The 22,445-nt window shown below is 45.5% G+C and overlaps 1 protein-coding gene across 2 annotated transcripts; it reads left to right on the forward strand.

The window, feature by feature from the left end:
* The first annotated feature begins 992 nt into the window (after positions 1 to 992).
* Positions 993 to 22,007, forward strand: LOC137030121 (cadherin-1-like). Of its 2 annotated transcripts, none has more exons than XM_067400248.1 (10): positions 993 to 1,149; positions 2,613 to 2,727; positions 3,417 to 3,664; positions 4,257 to 4,409; positions 4,505 to 4,660; positions 5,000 to 5,144; positions 5,252 to 5,424; positions 5,503 to 5,627; positions 6,315 to 6,457; positions 21,964 to 22,007. In XM_067400248.1, the coding sequence occupies exons 1-10, from the start codon at positions 1,099 to 1,101 to the stop codon at positions 21,990 to 21,992; spliced, it is 1,338 nt and encodes a 445-aa protein (XP_067256349.1). In that variant the 5' UTR covers positions 993 to 1,098; the 3' UTR covers positions 21,993 to 22,007. The 2 variants fall into 2 exon arrangements, with proteins under 2 accessions (XP_067256349.1, XP_067256348.1); XM_067400247.1 differs by lacking the exon at positions 21,964 to 22,007 and adding an exon at positions 6,534 to 7,431.
* The last annotated feature ends 438 nt before the right edge of the window (positions 22,008 to 22,445 follow it).

Here is a 22,445-nt window from a genome sequence, read left to right on the forward strand (position 1 = left end):
GGGTGCACAGAAAGTATTCTTGTAGCTTTATAATATTAAGATAGAATCACTGAACTCACATGAACTGATTTAAATATGTTTTTAGTACCTTAATGGACGTTGAGAGTTTAAATGGCTTTGCTTTCGATAGAGGCCTCACTGAGCCATCGGATTTCATCAACAATATCTTAATTTGTGTTCAGAAGATAAACGAAGATCTTACAGCTGTAGAACAACATGAGGGTGAGTAATTAATGACATTATTTTCATTTTTGGGTGAACTAACCCTTTAAGGCTAAATCTCTTGACAAATCGGGTAAGCACACTTCAATGATTTGTTATAGACCGATTCAGAAATGTCTCGTGAATTCAGTGTTGGACAGATCAGTTGTTTTAACCATTCATTAAAATTAATTGGTTCAAATGAGTCATTAGGTCACAAATCGGACATTCACAGACTTGGACATGTTGTGTGCGAATCCCGACTGTTAGGACATCGCAAAAGATTTGTCAACACAGAAAACAATAACTGGTCAAATAAGGCTTTGTCAGGCCAACATTTTTCAATGTAGGAAAAACCCTGGTATAGCAATAAAAAAGAATAACTGTTCGACCAAGATTTATGAAAAGTACTTCATTACTGAATAATGCTTGTAAGCAATAATAATAATAATAATAATAAAAGTAGTTTTCTTTACCAGTATTTTTGCAGTTTTGAACAGTATTTTTGTGTAGCCAAATAACATTATATAATGTATTTTTCAAACAGTTTTATTTTTATATTCTTTATTTGGCACCATTACTTTAAACTTTAAAAATTCTTCACTAGGTGTCTAGATAAAAAAAAAAATGTGAGCCCAGAAACTGCTCCTGGGGTTATTGAAATTGCTAAAAGACACAGCTTTCTTAGGATAGTACAGAAACCAGTCGAGTCATATGTTTTGTTCTTGGCAGATTAAATCACTCCATATACCACACCCTTAGGCAAACTCCCCTAAAAAGATAGTAAACACCCCGTGTGCGTGCATTTTGGGGAACTCAATCAATTGAGTAGCTGCACAATCTTAAAACCGAGTAAGAAAGTAATTCCTGAAGGACGTTTGAGACATTCTTCTTTGAATGGAGACAATGAAGTTTGTGCGATTGGGAGTTGTTATTTTCCTTTGTAAGGTAGGATTTTATATACATCAGTGGTTCTCATCAGGGCACATTATGTACTTATTATTGTCCGATAGTTCTCCTCATATTCAGAGATTTTGTTTGAAGTGCAACATTGTTTGAAGGTCTAAAAAAGTTTGAAGTTAAATAATTTGGGAAAATATTTTAAAGCTGATTAGAAATTAACATTCTGGGAATGTTAAGATGAAGTTCAGAGCTTAGAGTGAGAAATAAAACACTAAACACAACCAAAAATTAATATCAAAAGTGTAAGAAAATAAAAATGTGTTTCTGTTGCGGCTGTGTCATTTTTATATAATTGGTTTGGGAAATGTAAATTTTAGTCACTTTTATGTTGCAGGGATTGATTGATTGATTGATTTTTTTCTCTCTCCCAAAACGAACAAACTTCAGTTCTGTTCCTTTTGTTTTATAGAAGTCATTAAAAAATTCAGGTCATATTAAAACTGAAACTTTTTTACAATAAGGCTTTTTAAATGCTTTATTAATGGCTAATTGTCCCAAACCCAAACTTTCAATCTATATAAAAATATGAATTATATACTCTATAGAGTGTGGCATTTTAAATGGCAGTGTTAGTTTTGAATGCTATGTCTAATGCAGAGAACTGTTTTACTTTTTTGCAAAAAGTTTGTTTTACAATTGAAAATTAAGTGCAAAGAGGGTAATGTGCTTGTAGTTTCTCACACTAGGTCTGTAATTTTTTTATTTTCTAAGTCCACATAGACAAAAGTACCCATATGTGAAAAGAAACATCTTTTATCTAATTTTAGACAGTTTTTTTAGATGGCTAACCATGCATTGGTAAAAAGTGAAATCACGCTATTATTTTTTAAATATAATTGCTAGGACAAATTTCTCAATAGTTTGTTCACTTTTTTTTTTTTTTTTTTTAACTCTTCACTCCTTACCAACTTTCAGCTTGGGGAAAAGAGTCATGAACATGAAGCCAATCCGTTCACAAAACCTTCTCCAACTTTTACTCCTGTATTTGGCTTTTATACATGTTTCAGGGGTGGTGTAGCGACTATCCAATGAGAATACACATTGCATCAATAAAGAATGCGAGCAAAGAATAATAAGTCTGTATATGGTCAGTTTCCAGCATTTAGGGCCCTTTCTCCTAGACAGAAAACAGGGACCCTTTCTAGGCTGCTTTCCAAGAAACACACACACATAAAGTGTGCATTACAACAGATGTGTGATGAAACAAGAACATCTCTTCTCCCCTCTAACACTTGAAACCTTACAGACCACAGAGAGAGAGAAAACAGGGAGAAACAGAGAAAGAAAAGTCAAGCTCATAAGATTTATCTTTCAGTATGTAACCTGGTTCCCTGAGAAGGCAAAAAGACTCTGCACTCTGCTTTGAATGGAGAGTGGGATCTCATGCTATCAAAGCTAGCTTGCTCTTGCTTCCCTCTCTGAAATTGCCTATATATGTTTCAAATCAGGCTTTTGTATGTGGATTTGCGGAGGAGTCTTCATGTACACCTGGCTTTGAGTCGGAGTTACTGGTGTTTAAAGTGCACAGAGATGACCTTCACCAAGGAAAAAGACTAGGACGAGGTAAGCTGTGTTCTCTTTAAATAAAACCTTGTAGAAACTGAACTTTGTAGCTCACAAATAAGTATTAATGATGTATGCCATAAATAAGTGTTCTTTCATAGACTCACTTGATGCTGCGTCAGTAGATGATGCTATGAGGACACCCTCCAGCTGAGTCATGTTTCAAAAGGACACACTATCGCTCCACAGATTTTTCGTATTCAGGAAGTGAATTTTCTGCTTGTGTTTTGTCAGAATTTCCAGCAAATCACAGCGAGAGTTATCTTTGCGCAGGGTGGAAATATGCTTATTCATAGGTGTGTCTCTGTGTCCGAGCACAGATCACTGACTCCACCAAATGTGACTTTATCACCATCTCTGACATGATGGAGTAGGGCAAACATTATACTCAGAAACAGAGCAAAGAGTGCTCCCATTATAAACAATATAGCTGATATCATGGCCTATCAGTACTGGATTGACCCGATATACTGTACTACAGAAATGCTTATGTTTTTAAAATTAAGTACTACTTGGTAACCCTGATTAATCACAAAGATGAAGTACTGGTGCTTTTAACAACAGACCATCATCAGGGTGTTCCCATAGCGTCAGCTGCTGACACAGTGTCTTGTTCCTCTCTCAGGGAACCAGGTTTACATATGTGACAGGATGATTTATTGTACCAATTGAATCTCTTTTTCTCACAGTAATTTTTAATACATGCGATGGAAGATCAAGAACGCTCTTTCAGTCCTCTGACGAGTGGTTTGATGTGGACACTGATGGGACTGTAACCCTGAAGAGACAAGTCACTCTTCATGAAGGTCACAAGGTGTTTTCTGTGCACGCTTGGGACTCCAGTGGCAAGAAGCACACGGTGTCTGTCAGAGTCGAGCGTGTCCGCCATCATGAGGACCATCACATGGACACGGTCATGAACATCTCCTCTCCACAGGTACAAACAAGTTCCTTCAAGAAACTGCTGTCAGTACAGTACAAGCCTGACCTCTAGTGGACATTTCAGTTTTTATGTGTGCTACTTTACTATGAACATATTCAGTGATCAGTTTCTGTACATGTTTAGGACTAATTATTGGAGGCGTGTGATAAAATCATGAAATTTCTAATCGCTACTGATGAATGTAATTTGTCTCAGCCCTCTCTGATCATTCTCAAACACAACATAAGCCAGCTGATATGTTTCATTTATGCAAAGCTGAATCCTAAGATTACCTAAACTTTTACACTGTTTTATATTCTACAGCATTTTTTACAGCCAGCGATGAAGCAAAGAGGTTTTGAATCACCCTAAATTGGTTTATTGAATAGGGACACAAAAATTGTATCCTCTCCATATATTAATACTGTTTTTCCCAGACTGATTTTAATACATTCAGCATCAGTAGTATACTCAATATTTTGCGATGCAAAAATTAGAAATATTTGATGATTTCCAAATAAAATCCAAATATTTGATGGCTCGTGTGCTGTATTTAATTGTAAACAAAATGTTTTGTTGCTCATTGCCTTTTACTGACATTTTTCAGATGGATTCTCACTCTGATGATCTGGTTCTGATGTTTCCAAAGTATTTGACGGGTCTAAAGAGAGCAAAGAGAGAAGCAAAGAAAGGTTGGGTTATTCCTCCATTCAGGGTACCTGAGAATAGCAGAGGTCCTTTCCCAATGAAGCTGGTCCAGGTGAGTGAAAGTCATGAAGGGAATGTTAAAAATGAGATGGTTGTGAAAGAGATTTGTCTGTTATTATCTTTGTTCTGAATTATTTCTGTATTTAGATAAAGTCGGACTACTCTAAAGAAGCTCAGATGGCATACAGGATCACAGGTGAAGGAGCAGATCTGGACCCTAAGGAGATTTTCACTATAGAAAGATTATCAGGGAATCTGTTTGTGACTCGAGCACTCGACAGAGAAACAAAAGCTTCATACAGAGTAAGATGATTTAGTTTCTCTAACTTTTAAAATCAATAGTTACTTCTTAGTGTATTTCAGTGTTGTATCTTCTGGTCATTCTTAATTCTTTGAAAGATTAATCAGATAAAAAGGCCTGTCAAATGCTTTGACACAGTTTTCTTTTCATGTGTTTGCAGAGACTGTAATTAAAAAAAAAAAAAATGTTTTGTAACTTTTATCTGCTAAACAGTACGTTTTCTTTAGGATTGAACTTACATATTCATGTCTCAAAGTTAACGGACATGGACTAAAGGACACAACTCCACCACCTCAGATATTTGTCTCTTAACATGCCTGTATTTCTTCTCCTGTCTTTAGATTAAAGTTCATGCTACTGGAGTTGGTGTGAATGTAGCAGAAAAGCCAATGGAAATTATTGTACATGTGTTGGACCAAAATGATAATAAGCCTGTTTTTACACAAAATCCATTCAATGGAAATGTTCCTGAAGCTGCTGAAATAGGTAGGTGTATGGTGCAGTTTCTCAGTTAAATTGTTTGTAGCAGTTTTTCCCCAAATGCCTCTTCAGCTCGTACCACCTAATCAGTCTTTATTCTTCTCTCTCTGAAGGTCATGAGTTTATGACAGTCACAGCCACTGATGCAGATGATCCAGAGACTGACAATGCTGTGATCAGATACTCAATTATCAAGCAAGAACCAGAATCACCAAACCCAAAGATGTTTGAAATCAACTCTGTTACTGGAGGAATTCGTGTGAATTCTTTAGGTTTGGACAGAGAGGTGAGAAATCTGATGAATGGATTATGCAATGATGAAAAATGATTTCATAAACTCACCTGAAAACATCTTCCCTTTCAGAAATGGTCCAAATACACTTTGACAGTCGTCGCTGCTGATATGGAAGGAAATGGTTTGTCATCGACTGCCACAGCTGTAATTACTGTGACTGACGGCACTGATGATGCAAAATCACAGAAAATAACGTAAGAAATGTTGCAAATTTTGTTATTCCGTTTGAAAATTCTGATAATAAAATACTGAACGATAAAAAGACCATAGACTTGCATTGATGTATTTTTCATGAATGCATTTTTATTTTATTTTCAAAACAGCCTCACTAGCTTATTAACCACTAAAAACCATCTTAGCAACTGTGTAGCTACTACCTAGCAAAGCCTATATCCAGGGCCTAAAATTAACTCTCGCCGAGTGCAAAATGTGAGTAAAAAAAAAAAAAAAGTAACAAAATGCAATGTTGTGAAAACATGAATGCGAACAGCCGTGAATGATGCTCGGGACAGTTGACGGACTTACCCTGCTTCATCAACGAAAGTTTAAGCCTTGCCAGTTTAAATATTCAAGTGCAATTCCCCAGTGTGAAGCTAATTGCTGGATCTGTCGTGGTTGAGTTTTCAGTAACGCTGCGATAACTCAAAAACAAGTGAGAGCTGGATCTCAGTGCAAAGAGTTTAAAGGGTTAGTTCACCCAAAAATGAAAATTCTGTCATTAATTATTCAGCCTCATGTTGTTCCACACCTGTAAGACCTTTGTTCATCTTCAGAACACAAATTAAGATATTTTTGATGAAATCTGAGAGCATACAGCATGCCTGTATTTCCTATTGACTTTGTCAAACTAACATTAATATGTATGTTTTGGTTCCTCACAGGTATAAAATTGGCAATGATCCTGCCGGCTTGCTGAGTGTAAATCAAGACACTGTGATGATTAAAGTCAAGAGGCTTATGGATAGAGAATCTCCCCATGTGAAAGATGGGAAATACACAGCTATCATTTTGTCCGTTGATGATGGTAATTTGTGTTTTTTTTTTAAAGAGAAGAAATCTTGCTAGTATAGTCTTTTTCTAATGTCTGTGCTTGTGTTCAGATAATCCTCCAGCAACTGGTACTGGAACCCTGATAATTGAATTGTCGGATGTAAATGACAACGCTCCTGTCATTAATGAAAAAAAATATAATGATGTGTAATCGTGGTTCAGCCCCAGTGCTTCTCTCTATAACGGACAAAGATGGACCGCCTAATGCTGGTCCCTTTACTGTTGAGACTCAAGGAGAAACCAGTAAAAATTGGTTGGCCATGATGAATGAATCATGTGAGCAATTACTAATGTATTAAAGAGAAATTAATCTCATTCTTTCATACTTTAAATGTCTTACTATTATAATGTGCCCATTTTAGCAACCGGTGTCTTTCTGAAACTGAAGTCTTCATTGGAGTTGGGTGATTACGATGTTGTCCTGAGAGTTTTTGATCAGCAGAGGCTGTTTCAGGATAACACCATTCAAGCAACTGTGTGTGACTGTGAAAAAGCTTTGTGCCTGGCAATAAATTCATTCTGTCTGCGATGATTAATCTTTCAACCCTTTCCCCACTTCTGCTGTAAAGAAGTGAACAAGGTTTAACCAAAAAGAGAAGTTTATTTTATAATTTAATTAATGGACAAAAATGACAGGGCTCCCTGATTATGTTTATTAATTCATGACATTTATATAGCTCTTTTAAGTGCCCTCGAAGCACTTTACATTTATAATATGTTTTCGTCTTAATATTGCTGTAATCATTGTTATCTAAAGGATAATGTACAGCCAAATGGTTTATAAATTGTTTTTGTACTGCTTTCACAATTAAAAAAAAAATAATAATAAAAAAATCTTAGTCACAACAGATCATCAAAAGATGTACTGAATATTTTAGAACATTTCTATTGATTTATTACAAGATTTAAAAACACAATGTAACTTCACTCTATTAATAACTTTAATCTGTATATAGCTTTCTTGTAATTTCATAATTTCATACTTTCATAATGTTATGAACATTAAACTTTCTAATTTGCATCTGTTGTTGTTCACTTGAATACATTTGACATACATCAATTTATCCAGCAGATCTTAATTTTTAATCTGTGAATCATTATTACATCTATACTAAAATATTTGCAATTTCCAAAACAGATAATAAATCTTTATTAGAGTATAGGTGATTTATCACAGGTGATAACACCATTGTTTCGTGTGTGTGTGTGTGTGTGTGTGTGTGTGTGTGTGTGTGTGTGTGATGTTATATAAATTATATATAATTCGGAACTAAATGTGCAGCACAGTAAATCATTTGACAGTTTTTCACAATTGCTAAGAGACATTTCTTAACTTCATCTTAACTTTAAACAGCACCAAATCTTCAATATCCACAAAAAACCCTGAATCTTCTAATAAAATCAAACATTTGCTTCAAAACCATTTAATGTGTGCTCAAAACTAAAGAAGTCTTTCAGATCATAGACTAGGGCATTCAGTACACACTACATCATTTTTTAATAAAAAGTATAGTAATCAAACAGTAAAGTGTGAATATAATGCGTACGGTAAGTATTACAATACAGATTTCTGCAAAATAAAAATACAGTAATCTAACTGCAAAAGTTCAAAGAACAAACAAAGCTGTAAATGAAAAGCACATTACAGTACACTCAGATATGTTGCATGCTGAATCATCTACTCTTGTATCCAGACATTGAGCATGTTGAACACGAGTACACCGACAAGCTTACAGAAATGACCTGTTGTCCGGGTTTACGTGCAAAACAAGAACCCGACAATTCAAGCAAACAACGCAAAGATCACGAGTGTTCTCAAGTGTCAAAAGTTGAGGACACTGAGACACGCACTTTCTAAAGCTGTTGCTGCTTACATGATTTCTTCTACTCAAAAAGCCTCCTGAAGACAGAAAGGTTTGCTTTGGCAAGCTGTTTCAAACTCCCAAAATTAACTTTGTTTTGGCCTGATTCTGTTCAAAATGACGTTACACCAGTTTGTTCTTCAATTTCTCTTGAAGTATATTGGGGAACACCTGGGTGAACTTTCAGCTGAAATTGCAATTAGCTGTTTAGAATTGTTTTTACTTCATTTTCTGCTAATATTTTCTATATTTTTTAAATAATTACTGTAGAAATGCATGAATTTTGCCATCATTCTGTTTTATTAATGTTGAAACCAATGTGTTAGCATTTGAAAAATGTGCTGCACATATATAGTGTTTTTCATGTGATGGAGTGTGAATGACAAAAGAAGATGTGCTCATTGAATGCATTTTGTGTGAAAGCAATGAAAAATTCTTTCACAGTTTGGTCTGCATAGACTTCTGTTTTGCTGACTGTGTGAAGATTTTGGACAACGTGTCTTCATCTAAACAATCTTTACACTATTCTTTAAAAGAAGTGCCATAGTTTTTTAATGAGCACAAAGAGTCAGGACCTCAGTTTAATGTGTCATCCAAGGGATAGTGCTTTTTACAGCACAGTGTCTCTATCACTATATCACTGTAAACACCCCTGCTGGCCTCACTAACACTTATGGTGTGCGTGAGACATCATTTGCAATTTGTGAACACACAGCAGGATCAAGAGATAAGCATGAGGTTTTGAAAGGGTGACTAACAGTGTTACACGTGTGATCATTTTTTTTTTTTTCTTGTACTACGAGAAAATATACACTTTACTTATAAAAACAGTACCAATGCAAATAATAATGATAGTAAAAAAAAATAAATAAATAATGGTAGTAGAAGATGACAAGACTAAAAATGGAGCACCCGAGTAGCTTTCAACTGAAATTGCATAGTGTTTGGAATGATTGTTATTTAACAGTAATTTTATTGGAAATATTCTTCTGCTAAGACCTACACATTCTATACATTTCAAAATACTGCAGAAATGCACTTCTGTCAGGACAACTATCATCAAATATGATTGATTATTGCATAGAGTTTGTATTGGCGGTATGGTTCTGTTCTGGGCAAGAACTCCCTGTGCATCCATGCAGCCTTACATCTCAAAATCAATTATTTCAAAGCAGCTTTACAGTGATAACAGGAAAATGATTCCATGAGGCAAACACAGTCTCTTTGTTCAGCTTAAGTCAAGTCAATGTTGATTCAGTTCTGTTGTAAATATGATAAATTATTCTGCTCATAAACCTTCTCACGTGAGCCGTCAACCGAGGTGAGAGCCGCAGGTGAAGAAGTTCGCAGGTGGGCTGAGTAAGGAGCACGCCATGACTTCGTCAGCTCCACGTGGACCTCGGGGAAAAAAGGGGCAGATCGCTGACGGGGGGTCTGGAGGTGTCCCGGCAGATACCACTCGTCCAGCCTGTTGCGAGTCGGCTCTTCAGGTGGGGCCCATTCCAAGTGGAGCTCCTCGATGGCCTTAGAGAGCACGCGGAACAACTCGCCGTCCTCGATGGGCTCCAATGACGGCAGGTGCGCGGGATCCTCGTCGCTGACCCATTCCTCCGTTTCAGATGCCGCGAGTGACATAGAGTCATCGAACGGCTCGTCCTCTGATCCGCCAAAAGAGACGAGGTCACTCGCTTCCACCGAGGGACGCTGCTCTGTGCACGTGAAGAGGACGGGGGACGGCTCTCTCATAGCAGAGGGAGAGGCAGGCAGGCGCTGGGCTGGCGTGAGCTCTCCCACATCCGAGCGCTGAGTCCTTCTGCCCCGCTGTCTCTTCCTAGCCGGCTCGCGTGAGGAAGAAGACCGGAGGGCACGAGGGGCGGGACCGCTTTCACTGAAAAAAAGTGATCCGCGAGTGCAGAGAGGCGAGATTCATGTTCAGTGCCACAACTGTGGCGCGGCATTTGTAGCAACGCCGCCGCCGTGAAAGCGGCGCTTGTGTCGCTCTTTTAGAGCGGTATAAACCGCTGGAATATGCTCTTTTAGAAGCGGCGTGTAACTGCTGAAATTTGCGCTTTTAAAGCTCGCCGGATGGTGGCAGGAGGCTCGCTGAGAGCGAAACCGGAAGCTCGCGGTGGGCAGATCGAGAGCGGCGCTCAAGGCGGCAGTCTGCGAAGGCGCTGGCGCTGAAGCAGGCGGCGATCTCAGCTGTCCTCTGCGAAGCCTCTTCTACGGCAGAGAGAGAGCTTGTTCCAGCAGCGAAGGCGTTCAGCAGGAATCCAGCGAAGTACAGTCATCGCTGAAGGATAAAAAACTGAGTTCTATGGCAAAATGCACTGCTTATATAGCCATAAGCCACTCTTGTTTTAGCGGGCTCGTTGGTGCGCTTTTTCGCCATAGGCTTGTGCGACTACGCTGCGCCGTCATTGGTTCAAACCTTTGAACCAATAGACGTGCAGTTACACTGCACTATTGAATAAGGCTTCAGCGAGGAGGAAAAAGGAACTTTTCCCCATACGCAGTATGAGTGAAAGTATCAAAAGCGAACTGCTGTCAGTACAGTACAAGCCTGACCTCTGCTCTAATTTGCACTCTAAAAAAGTGCTATATAGCACTAAAAGTGGTTCTTGGCTCATCATCATAGGAGAACCACATTTGGTGCTATGTAGCACCATATCTTTAAAGGTGCTCTACAGCACCTGTGTCAAATGGTGCTATGTAGTACCTATAAGAGGTGCCATGCTGAACGATGTTACAGGCAGCATAAGGTCCTCCATGGCTTCTCCAGACCCTTTCACGTCTGTCATATGCTCAGGGTGAACCTGCTCTTATTTGTGAACAGCACAGGGCACCAGTGGCGGACCTGCCAATTCTGGTGTTCAATGGCAAATGCCATTCGAGCTCCACGGTGCCGGGCAGTGAGCACAGGGCCCACTGGAGGATGTCGGGCCCTCAGGCCACCCTCATGAAGTCTGTCAGAGACATTCACAGCAGTGGCCTGCTGGAGGTCATTCTGTAGGGCTCTGGCAGTGCTCATCCTGTTCCTCATTGCACAAAGGAGCAGACACCGGTCCTGCTGATGGGGTAAAGACCTTCTACAGCCCTGTCCAGCTCTCCTAGAGTAACTGCCTGTCTCCTGGAATCTCCTCCATGCTCTTGAGACTGTGCTGGGAGACACAACAAACCTTCTGGCAATGGCACGTATTGATGTGCCACCCTTGAGGAGTTGGACTGTCTGTGCAACCTCTGTAGGGTCCAGGTATCACCTCATGCTACCAATAGTGACACTGATCCTAGCCAAGTACAAAACTAGTGAAAAACAGTCAGTGGCTTCCACCTGTAAAACCATCCCTGTTTGGGGGGTCGTCTCATTGTTGCCCATCTAGTGTACCTGTTGTTAATCTCCCTAACACCAAAGCAGCTGAAACTGATTAACAATCCCCTATGCTACTTAAAGGGATAGTTCACCCAAAAATGAAAATTTGATGTTTATCTGCTTACCCCCAGGGCATCCAAGATGTAGGTGACTTTTTTTCTTCAGTCGAACGCAAATTATGATTTTTAACTGCAACCGCTGCCCTCTGTCAGTCAAATAATAGCAGTAGATGGGAACTTCAACTATAACAGTAAATAAAACTTGCTTAGACAAATCCAAATTAAACCCTGCGGCTCGTGACGACACATTAATGTCCTAAGACACGAAACGATCGGTATTTATATAATTTTTAACTCTAATACACCACTATGTCCAACTTCGTTCAGCTTCCTGCTAGTGAGGTCAAAAAACGCGTTTTGGTGACGGAAGTGATGTCTCGCCCATATACTTCAATGAGCGCGAGACATCACTTCCGTTGTCAGAGCGCGATCTGACCACACTCACCGGAAGCTGAACGAAGTTGGACATAGTGGTGTATTAGAGGTATTATATATATTTTTGGATATTTCTTTTGGTCGATTGGATCACAAGTGGACGACACTAAATACAGGTGTAAATTCATTTCATATGGAATTTCTGAGCCAAGAATTTGTTTTAGATACCAACCACAAGGTTGGTATCTAAAACAAATTCTTGGCTCAGAAATTCCATATGAAATGAATGCAGGTGGTGGAGTATGAATGACAAAAGAGTTGAATGACAGAAGATGTGCTCAGTGAATGCATTTTGTGTGAAAGCATAACCTACTGTTACATCCCTAGCGTTTCCACTACGAAAACAATCCGATCAAATATGTTTTTGACTACCTCTGTAAGAGGTCGAAACTGGATAAGCTCAAAATATTTTTTACCCCATTTACACCTGTATTTAGTGTCGTCCACTTGTGATACAATCGACCAAAAAGCATCTTAATACCAGGTAGAACCAGGACCAGATACGACTTTCTTAAGATATCACAGACCCCACTGGTTCCAGTCAAGTCATGACATGACTCCATATCGAGACATTGCATCACTCCATATGCCACACCCTTGGGCAAACAAAAAAAAAAATCCCCATATGTGTGCATTTTGCCAAAAGCTTTGGACGTATTTATAAGTGTCCGATAGTTCTCTTTATATTCAGAGAATTTGTTGTAAGTACAATATTGTTTGAAGTTCCCTTAAATAATTAGGAAAAAATATTTTGAAGCTTATTTTATTTGAAATTAGAAATTAACATTCAGGGAATGTTAGGATGAAGTTGAGAGCATAGAGTGAGAAATAAAACGCTATACCTTTTGACATCCACAACCAACAATGAATAAACATTTAAGAGAGAAAAACAAACAAACAAACAAACACATGTGTTGCTGTTGTGTAATTTTTATAAGTGGTTGTTTGGGAAATTAAAATTTCAGTCACTTTTATGTTTCCCAAATCTAATAGACTTCCACTTTTTTCCCGATTTTTGCCTGATTTCCCCTTGTCCCAGACCCAAATGTTCAGTCTAAAAACATGAAATCCAAATATAAAAATATTCATTATATACACAGTATAGAGTGTGGCATTTTGAAACACAAAACATATTGTACTGTGTAGCCCTTGTTTGAAGTTTTTCACCTTTGGTCTGTAAATAATGTTTCTTTTTAAATCATCAGGGACAAAATTAGCCATATGTGAAAAGAAACAACATTTTAATCTAATTTGATTAATTTATTCTTAGATATCTTATTTGAATGTATGTGCAGCATTATATTATAAAGTAAGAGCAACAACTACTGCGCATGTTATCACGCCAATTCCCCATACCTGTCCATAACATCACATCCATAAACAAACCAGATTATCCAACTTATATGACAATTTAATACATAATACTAAATAATCAAAATGAATCTCACAATATTATACAGTTCTATACAGTTTTATTGCTATTCATGCATTGGTAAAAAATGTCAAATCTTTCCACAGTCAGTGAAACAGAAAACGTCTCAGGTTACAGATGTAACCCTGGTTCCCTGAGTAGGGAACGAGACGCTGCGTGGTAACGCATTGGGAACCTTCTGCGTGATGTCGTCACTGAAGCACTCATGTATCTAACCAATCGCGTAGCGAGACGTCAGAGACGGGTGACGTCACGGACCAGGAAACTATAAAGCATACCCGGATGCAGAGCACGCTAGCTTCTGGATAAGTCTGAGACAAATGCTCGCAAGTATGCAGGGGGTACGGCAAGAGACGCAGCGTCTCGTTCCCTACTCAGGGAACCAGGGTTACATCTGTAACCTGAGACGTTCCCTTTCGTGGGAACTGTCGACGCTGCGTGGTAACGCATTGGGAACGCTATCCCAACTGTGCCGTAGCGGCAAATACTTGCCAGGTTATCTTGGCAGAACTGATGACCCCGGAGTGGAGCCGACATCAAGGTTATAAAACCTTACAAACGTGTGCTGACATGACCAGCCAGCCGCGTCACAAATGTCACCGATGGAGACACCTGACATCAAGGCTTTTGATGCCGCCATACCCCGCGTAGAATGGGCACGGACATTCAGAGGAGAAGGCTGTCCGGCCGCATCATATGCAAGTGTGATGGCCTCGACCACCCACTTGCTCATCCTCTGCTTAGATGCAGGGCCGCCTTTTCTAGGGGACCCATAACAGACAAAAAGCTGATCAGTCTTACGCCACAGGGCAGCTCTGTGGATGTAAGTATCCAAGGCCCTCACAGGGCAGAGCAGATTTAGTTTTTCCTGATCCGAAGATTTAAAAGGAGGAGGGCAGAAAGCCTGGAGCACAATGGGACCTGGAACGTGGGTAGGGACCTTAGGGACATAGCCCGGTCTAGGATGCTTTCACCATTCCTGGAGCAAATTCAAGGTATGAGGGAGCAACTGACAGTGCTTGTAAATCTCCTATCCTTTTCAGAGAAGTGATAGCAAGTAGAAAAATAGTCTTTAGAGTGAGGAACCTCTCAGGAACCTCCTCTATTGGTTCAAAGGGCGCCTCGGCCAACCCTTGTAAAACCACGGCCAGGTCCCAGGCCGGAACCGTTGTGCGCACTGGAGGCCTCAACCTCAGTGTGCCACGGAGGAAGCGAGTGACCAGGGGGTCTCGACCCACCGAAAGGCCACCTACAAGGGGAATATGAAAGGCAGATATAGCCGCAACGTAAACCTTTAACGTTGAAGGGGATAGGCCCTCCGAGAACTTTTCTTGGAGAAATGTAAGCACGTGGCTAATAGAGGCGGACCCACTGGCTGTAGCGGACCCACTGGCTGAAGCGGACTCACTGGCTGGAGCGGACTCACTGGCTGTAGTAGACCCACTGGCTGGAGCGGGCTCTGTAGTAGACCCACTGGCTGGAGCGGACTCACTGGCTGGAGCGGACTCACTGGCTGGAGCGGACTCACTGGCTGGAGCGGACTCACTGGCTGGAGCGGACTCACTGGCTGGAGCGGACTCACTGGCTGGAGCGGGCTCTGTAGTAGACCCACTGGCTGGAGCGGACTCACTGTCTGGAGCGGACTCACTGGCTGGAGCGGACCCACTGGCTGTAGCGGACCCACTGGCTGGAGCGGACCCACTGGCTGGAGCGGACTCACTGGCTGGAGCGGACTCACTGGCTGGAGCGGACTCACTGGCTGTAGTAAACCCACTGGCTGGAGCGGGCTCTGTAGTAGACCCACTGGCTGGAGCGGACTCACTGGCTGGAGCGGACTCACTGGCTGGAGCGGACTCACTGGCTGGAGCGGACTCACTGGCTGGAGCGGACTCACTGGCTGGAGCGGACTCACTGGCTGGAGCGGACTCACTGCCTGGAGCGGACCCACTGGCTGGAGCGGGCTCTGTAGTAGACCCACTGGCTGGAGCGGGCTCTGTAGTAGACCCACTGGCTGGAGCGGACTCACTGGCTGGAGCGGACTCACTGGCTGGAGCGGACCCACTGGCTGGAGCGGACTCACTGGCTGGAGCGGACTCACTGTCTGGAGCGGACTCACTGTCTGGAGCGGACTCACTGGCTGGAGCGGACTCACTGGCTGGAGCGGACTCACTGGCTGGAGCGGACTCACTGGCTGTAGCGGACTCACTGGCTGGAGCGGGCTCTGTAGTAGACCCACTGGCTGGAGCGGGCTCTGTAGTAGACCCACTGGCTGGAGCGGACTCACTGCCTGGAGCGGACCCACTGGCTGGAGCGGGCTCTGTAGTAGACCCACTGGCTGGAGCGGGCTCTGTAGTAGACCCACTGGCTGGAGCGGACTCACTGGCTGGAGCGGACTCACTGGCTGGAGCGGACCCACTGGCTGGAGCGGACTCACTGGCTGGAGCGGACTCACTGGCTGGAGCGGACTCACTGGCTGGAGCGGACTCACTGGCTGGAGCGGACTCACTGGCTGGAGCGGACTCACTGGCTGGAGCGGACTCACTGGCTGGAGCGGACTCACTGGCTGTAGCAGACCCACTGGCTGTAGCAGACCCACTGGCTGGAGCGGGCTCTGTAGTAGACCCACTGGCTGGAGCGGGCTCTGTAGTAGACCCACTGGCTGGAGCGGACTCACTGGCTGGAGCGGACTCACTGGCTGGAGCGGACTCACTGGCTGGAGCGGACTCACTGGCTGGAGCGGACCCACTGGCTGTAGCGGACCCACTGGCTGTAGCGGACCCACTGGCTGGAGCGGACTCACTGGCTGGAGCGGACTCACTGGCTGGAGCGGACTCACTGGCTGTAGTAGACCCACTGGCTGGAGCGGGCTCTGTAGTAGACCCACTGGCTGGAGCGGACTCACTGGCTGGAGCGGACTCACTGGCTGGAGCGGACTCACTGGCTGGAGCGGACTCACTGGCTGGAGCGGACTCACTGGCTGGAGCGGACTCACTGGCTGTAACGGACCCACTGGCTGTAGCGGACTCACTGGCTGGAGCGGACTCACTGGCTGGAGCGGGCTCTGTAGTAGACCCACTGGCTGGAGCGGGCTCTGTAGTAGACCCACTGGCTGGAGCGGGCTCTGTAGTAGACCCACTGGCTGGAGCGGACTCACTGGCTGGAGCGGACTCACTGGCTGGAGCGGACTCACTGGCTGGAGCGGACCCACTGGCTGTAGCGGACCCACTGGCTGGAGCGGACTCACTGGCTGGAGCGGACTCACTGGCTGGAGCGGACTCACTGGTTGTAGTAGACCCACTGGCTGGAGCGGGCTCTGTAGTAGACCCACTGGCTGGAGCGGACTCACTGGCTGGAGCGGACTCACTGGCTGGAGCGGACTCACTGGCTGGAGCGGACTCACTGGCTGTAACGGACCCACTGGCTGTAGCGGACTCACTGGCTGGAGCGGACTCACTGGCTGGAGCGGACTCACTGGCTGGAGCGGACTCACTGGCTGTAGTAGACCCACTGGCTGGAGCGGGCTCTGTAGTAGACCCACTGGCTGGAGCGGACTCACTGGCTGGAGCGGACTGACTGGCTGTAGTAGACCCACTGGCTGGAGCGGGCTCTGTAGTAGACCCACTGGCTGGAGCGGACTCACTGGCTGGAGCGGACCCACTGGCTGGAGCGGGCTCTGTAGTAGACCCACTGGCTGGAGCGGGCTCTGTAGTAGACCCGCTGGCTGGAGCGGACTCACTGGCTGGAGCGGACTCACTGGCTGGAGCGGACTCACTGGCTGGAGCGGGCTCTGTAGTAGACCCACTGGCTGGAGCGGGCTCTGTAGTAGACCCGCTGGCTGGAGCGGACTCACTGGCTGGAGCGGACTCACTGGCTGGAGCGGACTCACTGGCTGGAGCGGGCTCTGTAGTAGACCCACTGGCTGGAGCGGGCTCTGTAGTAGACCCACTAGCTGGAGCGGGCTCTGTAGTAGACCCACTGGCTGGAGCGGGCTCTGTAGTAGACCCACTGGCTGGAGCGGGCTCTTTAGTAGTCCCACTGGCTGGAGCGGGCTCTGTAGTAGACCCACTGGCTGGAGCGGACTCACTGGCTGGAGCGGACTCACTGGCTGGAGCGGACTCACTGGCTGGAGCGGGCTCTGTAGTAGACCCACTGGCTGGAGCGGGCTCTGTAGTAGACCCACTGGCTGGAGCGGACTCACTGGCTGGAGCGGACTCACTGGCTGGAGCGGACTCACTGGCTGGAGCGGGCTCTGTAGTAGACCCACTGGCTGGAGCGGGCTCTGTAGTAGACCCACTGGCTGGAGCGGGCTCTGTAGTAGACCCACTGGCTGGAGCGGGCTCTGTAGTAGACCCACTGGCTGGAGCGGGCTCTGTAGTAGACCCACTGGCTGGAGCGGGCTCTGTAGTAGACCCACTGGCTGGAGCGGGCTCTGTAGTAGACCCACTGGCTGGAGCGGGCTCTGTAGTAGACCCACTGGCTGGAGCGGACTCACTGGCTGGAGCGGACTCACTGGCTGGAGCGGGCTCTGTAGTAGACCCACTGGCTGGAGCGGGCTCTGTAGTAGACCCACTGGCTGGAGCGGGCTCTGTAGTAGACCCACTGGCTGGAGCGGGCTCTGTAGTAGACCCACTGGCTGGAGCAGGCTCTGTAGTAGACCCACTGGCTGGAGCAGGCTCTGTAGTAGACCCACTGGCTGGAGCGGGCTCTGTAGTAGACCCACTGGCTGGAGCGGACTCACTGGCTGGAGCGGACTCACTGGCTGGAGCGGACTCACTGGCTGGAGCGGACTCACTGGCTGGAGCGGACTCACTGGCTGTAGTAGACCCACTGGCTGGAGCGGGCTCTGTAGGAGACCCACTGGCTGGAGCGGACTCACTGGCTGGAGTGGACTCACTGGCTGGAGCGGACTCACTGGCTGGAGCGGACTCACTGGCTGGAGCGGACTCACTGGCTGGAGCGGACTCACTGGCTGTAGTAGACCCACTGGCTGGAGCCGGCTCTGTAGTAGACCCACTGGCTGGAGCGGACTCACTGGCTGGAGCGGACTCACTGGCTGGAGCGGACTCACTGGCTGGAGCGGACTCACTGGCTGGAGCGGACTCACTGGCTGGAGCGGACTCACTGGCTGGAGCGGACCCACTGGCTGGAGCGGGCTCTGTAGTAGACCCACTGGCTGGAGCGGGCTCTGTAGTAGACCCACTGGCTGGAGCGGACTCACTGGCTGGAGCGGACTCACTGGCTGGAGCGGACTCACTGGCTGGAGCGGACTCACTGGCTGGAGCGGGCTCTGTAGTAGACCCACTGGCTGGAGCGGGCTCTGTAGTAGACCCACTGGCTGGAGCGGGCTCTGTAGTAGACCCACTGGCTGGAGCGGGCTCTGTAGTAGACCCACTGGCTGGAGCGGGCTCTGTAGTAGACCCACTGGCTGGAGCGGGCTCTGTTGTAGACCCACTGGCTGGAGCGGGCTCTGTAGTAGACCCACTGGCTGGAGCGGACTCACTGGCTGGAGCGGACTCACTGGCTGGAGCGGACTCACTGGCTGTAGTAGACCCACTGGCTGGAGCGGGCTCTGTAGTAGACCCACTGGCTGGAGCGGACTCACTGGCTGGAGCGGACTCACTGGCTGGAGCGGACTCACTGGCTGGAGCGGACTCACTGGCTGGAGCGGACTCACTGGCTGGAGCGGACTCACTGGCTGGAGCGGACTCACTGGCTGGAGCGGGCTCTGTAGTAGACCCACTGGCTGGAGCGGGCTCTGTAGTAGACCCACTGGCTGGAGCGGACTCACTGGCTGGAGCGGACTCACTGGCTGGAGCGGACTCACTGGCTGGAGCGGACTCACTGGCTGGAGCGGACTCACTGGCTGGAGCGGACCCACTGGCTGGAGCGGGCTCTGTAGTAGACCCACTGGCTGGAGCGGGCTCTGTAGTAGACCCACTGGCTGGAGCGGACTCACTGGCTGGAGCGGACTCACTGGCTGGAGCGGACTCACTGGCTGGAGCGGGCTCTGTAGTAGACCCACTGGCTGGAGCGGACTCACTGGCTGGAGCGGACTCACTGGCTGGAGCGGGCTTTGTAGTAGACCCACTGGCTGGAGCGGACTCACTGGCTGGAGCGGACTCACTGGCTGGAGCGGGCTCTGTAGTAGACCCACTGGCTGGAGCGGACTCACTGGCTGGAGCGGGCTCTGTAGTAGACCCACTGGCTGGAGCGGGCTCTGTAGTAGACCCACTGGCTGGAGCGGGCTCTGTAGTAGACCCACTGGCTGGAGCGGACTCACTGGTTGGAGCGGACTCACTGGCTGGAGCGGACTCACTGGCTGGAGCGGACTCTGTAGTAGACCCACTGGCTGGAGCGGGCTCTGTAGTAGACCCACTGGCTGGAGCGGGCTCTGTAGTAGACCCACTGGCTGGAGCGGACTCTGTAGTAGACCCACTGGCTGGAGCGGACTCACTGGCTGGAGCGGGCTCACTGGCTGGAGCGGGCTCACTGGCTGGAGCAGGCTCTGGATTGGACTCACTGACTGGAGCAGACTCTGGAGTGGACTCACTGACTGGAGCGGACTCACTGACTGAAGCGGGCTCTGGAGTGGACTCACTGACTGGAGCGGGCTCTGGAGTGGACTCAGTGACTGGAGTGGACTTACTGACTGGAACGGGCTCTGGAGTGGAGTCACTGACTGGAGTGGGCTCTGGAGTGGACTTACTGACTGGAACGGGCTCTGGAGTGGACTCACTGACTGGAGCGGGCTCACTGGCTGGAGACTTCTTCCCTCTCCTCCTCCTCCTCCCTTTATCGGGGTGAAGCTGAGGCTCAGTGCCCATCTCCTCAATGCCTTCTGAAACAGAATTATGGGCTGGAGCATGCAAACTGGCTGGCAGATTCAGTGAGGTCCATTCCCTCCGACGGCGAAGATACGCGGCGAATCTCCAGAAATCTAAACTCCGTAGCCCTTCCATCTCACAATGAGGCAGAGGATCGTCGAGGCAGCTATTACACAAATCCTTCAAGGCCGCGTCATTGTAACCCAGCCCCACCGCCATCGTCCAAAAGACCTTAGCGAAGCATCCTACCTCCCACCCCTCCTGGCGTAGAGCCCTCAACGCCCGTAGTTGATCCCAGCGCTCCCTGGTAGTGGCTGGAGGAAGGATTCGGAACCCCACACTGCTGGATCCTTGCATGGTGGTTTGTTCTGTCACGGTGCACACAAGAACAAGATGGTAAGATCCAAGTGCAGCGATGTTTATTACAGGAAACTCCAAGCATGTAATCCAGAACAAAGGCAAAGGGTAAACTCCACAAAAACAGTCAAATACAGAAAGCCAGAGAAACAAAAGTGCCCGTAACAAAATACAACAAACCACAACTGAGGACAGAAACAACTGAGATAAAATAGACAGACACTGATTACAAAATACGTGACAGCTGGGTGTGATGATGTGATAATTGGATAATGAGTCCGGCAGTGCGTTATGGGTAGTGTAGTCTATAGGGTGAAAACAGTCCAGGATGGAGTGCCCTCAAGTGGCTAATTCGGGCACTCTCACTGACGGTCGTGACACATACAAAAACAGCTGGAGAAGAAAAGACACGTTAACTGCAAAATAATTAAGAATTAAGGTGAAGAATTAAGTGTGAAACCATCAGGAACCCTTTAGTCTCCAGCGCCACCATTTCCCAGTACTGAAACCTACCTGGAGTCTTCAGAAGTGTGAGGTGTCAGGATCTCAGAGACTTAGGTTAGGTGAAGAATCCTAAAAAGCGACCTGCTCTTAGTAAGAATCACAAGCTGAAGTGTTATAAAGTACATGAAGACTGGGTTTTTATAGGCCTTATAGACAGACAGCTTGAGAGTGACTCCTGAAGGACCAGCACCACGTCCTCTTGTACCACTGTTTGAAGAATTTATCTTCCAGAATCTGGCAGTAAGGTGTGGGAGTTCACTTTTAGTCCATCTCTTATCCTGAAATGTCCATCTTGCAGAGATGGACTAAATGATCTTCCAAAACTTACTGCCAGATATCCCTTTGAGTTAAGTTAGCTTAAATGAGTGCCTTTGTGATATTTCACTATCCCTTCATTTGTAAAAGTGAAAATGCAATGCAGAAGTGTAAAGAAAGGCCTCTCCTCAATCATCAGTTTCTTTACTGTCCAAAAATGTGCCCATTAAATATCTGTAAAATCCAGTATACCTGTAATTGTTTTATTTCCAGTGTAAACAAAAATATCAGGAAAACCTAAACTAGTTAGAAGACAAAGTGCATGCCCTCTGTACCTGTACTGACGTTCAGTAATTGTGTTTTGTCTTTTGCATGAGTATAGTGGTAGAGACAGAGAAGAAGTGCCCTTGATGAGGAAACCATGGCAGTTGTATATACGGTAAGTCAATACTTGGTGAAAGGAAAATTTACTAGAAACATTAAGTTAAAAAAATAACTAATTTTTGTCTCACAGTCAAGAAGAGATTTCCAAATGTGTCCAAAGAGGCTTTGAGGATTTGACGTGGGGAAACTGAGACTTCTTGAAAGCAAAAAAGTTATATTTGTTTGAATATTGTAATTTTTTGAACATTGTAAAGTATGTTCCTTGCTGATTTTTATTTAAATGTTCATGTGTTATAGACAACAAATAAAAGGTTTTCAAATGTGACATGTGAATTTTCTTGGGTTGAAATATATGTAGGGCAAAATATATTTTTAAATGCTTTTGTAAAATATATTTTGAAAATATATTTTTAAAAAATATACAAAAATGGCCAAAAAATACATTTATAGAAAATATATTTATATTTGAAAATATATTTT

The sequence above is a fragment of the Chanodichthys erythropterus genome, chromosome 11, assembly GCF_024489055.1.
Source record: "Chanodichthys erythropterus isolate Z2021 chromosome 11, ASM2448905v1, whole genome shotgun sequence".
NCBI classification, from domain to species: Eukaryota; Metazoa; Chordata; class Actinopteri; order Cypriniformes; family Xenocyprididae; genus Chanodichthys; species Chanodichthys erythropterus.

Bases quoted from the DNA above. Each gene is read 5' to 3' on its own strand.
- LOC137030121 (XM_067400247.1), top strand. From the start codon at position 1,099: ATGGAGACAATGAAGTTTGTGCGATTGGGAGTTGTTATTTTCCTTTGT. The intron at 1,150-2,612 runs GTAGGATTTTAT...GTTTCAAATCAG, and splicing joins TTGTTATTTTCCTTTGTAAG to GCTTTTGTATGTGGATTTGC. The intron at 5,145-5,251 runs GTAGGTGTATGG...CTCTCTCTGAAG, and splicing joins TCCTGAAGCTGCTGAAATAG to GTCATGAGTTTATGACAGTC.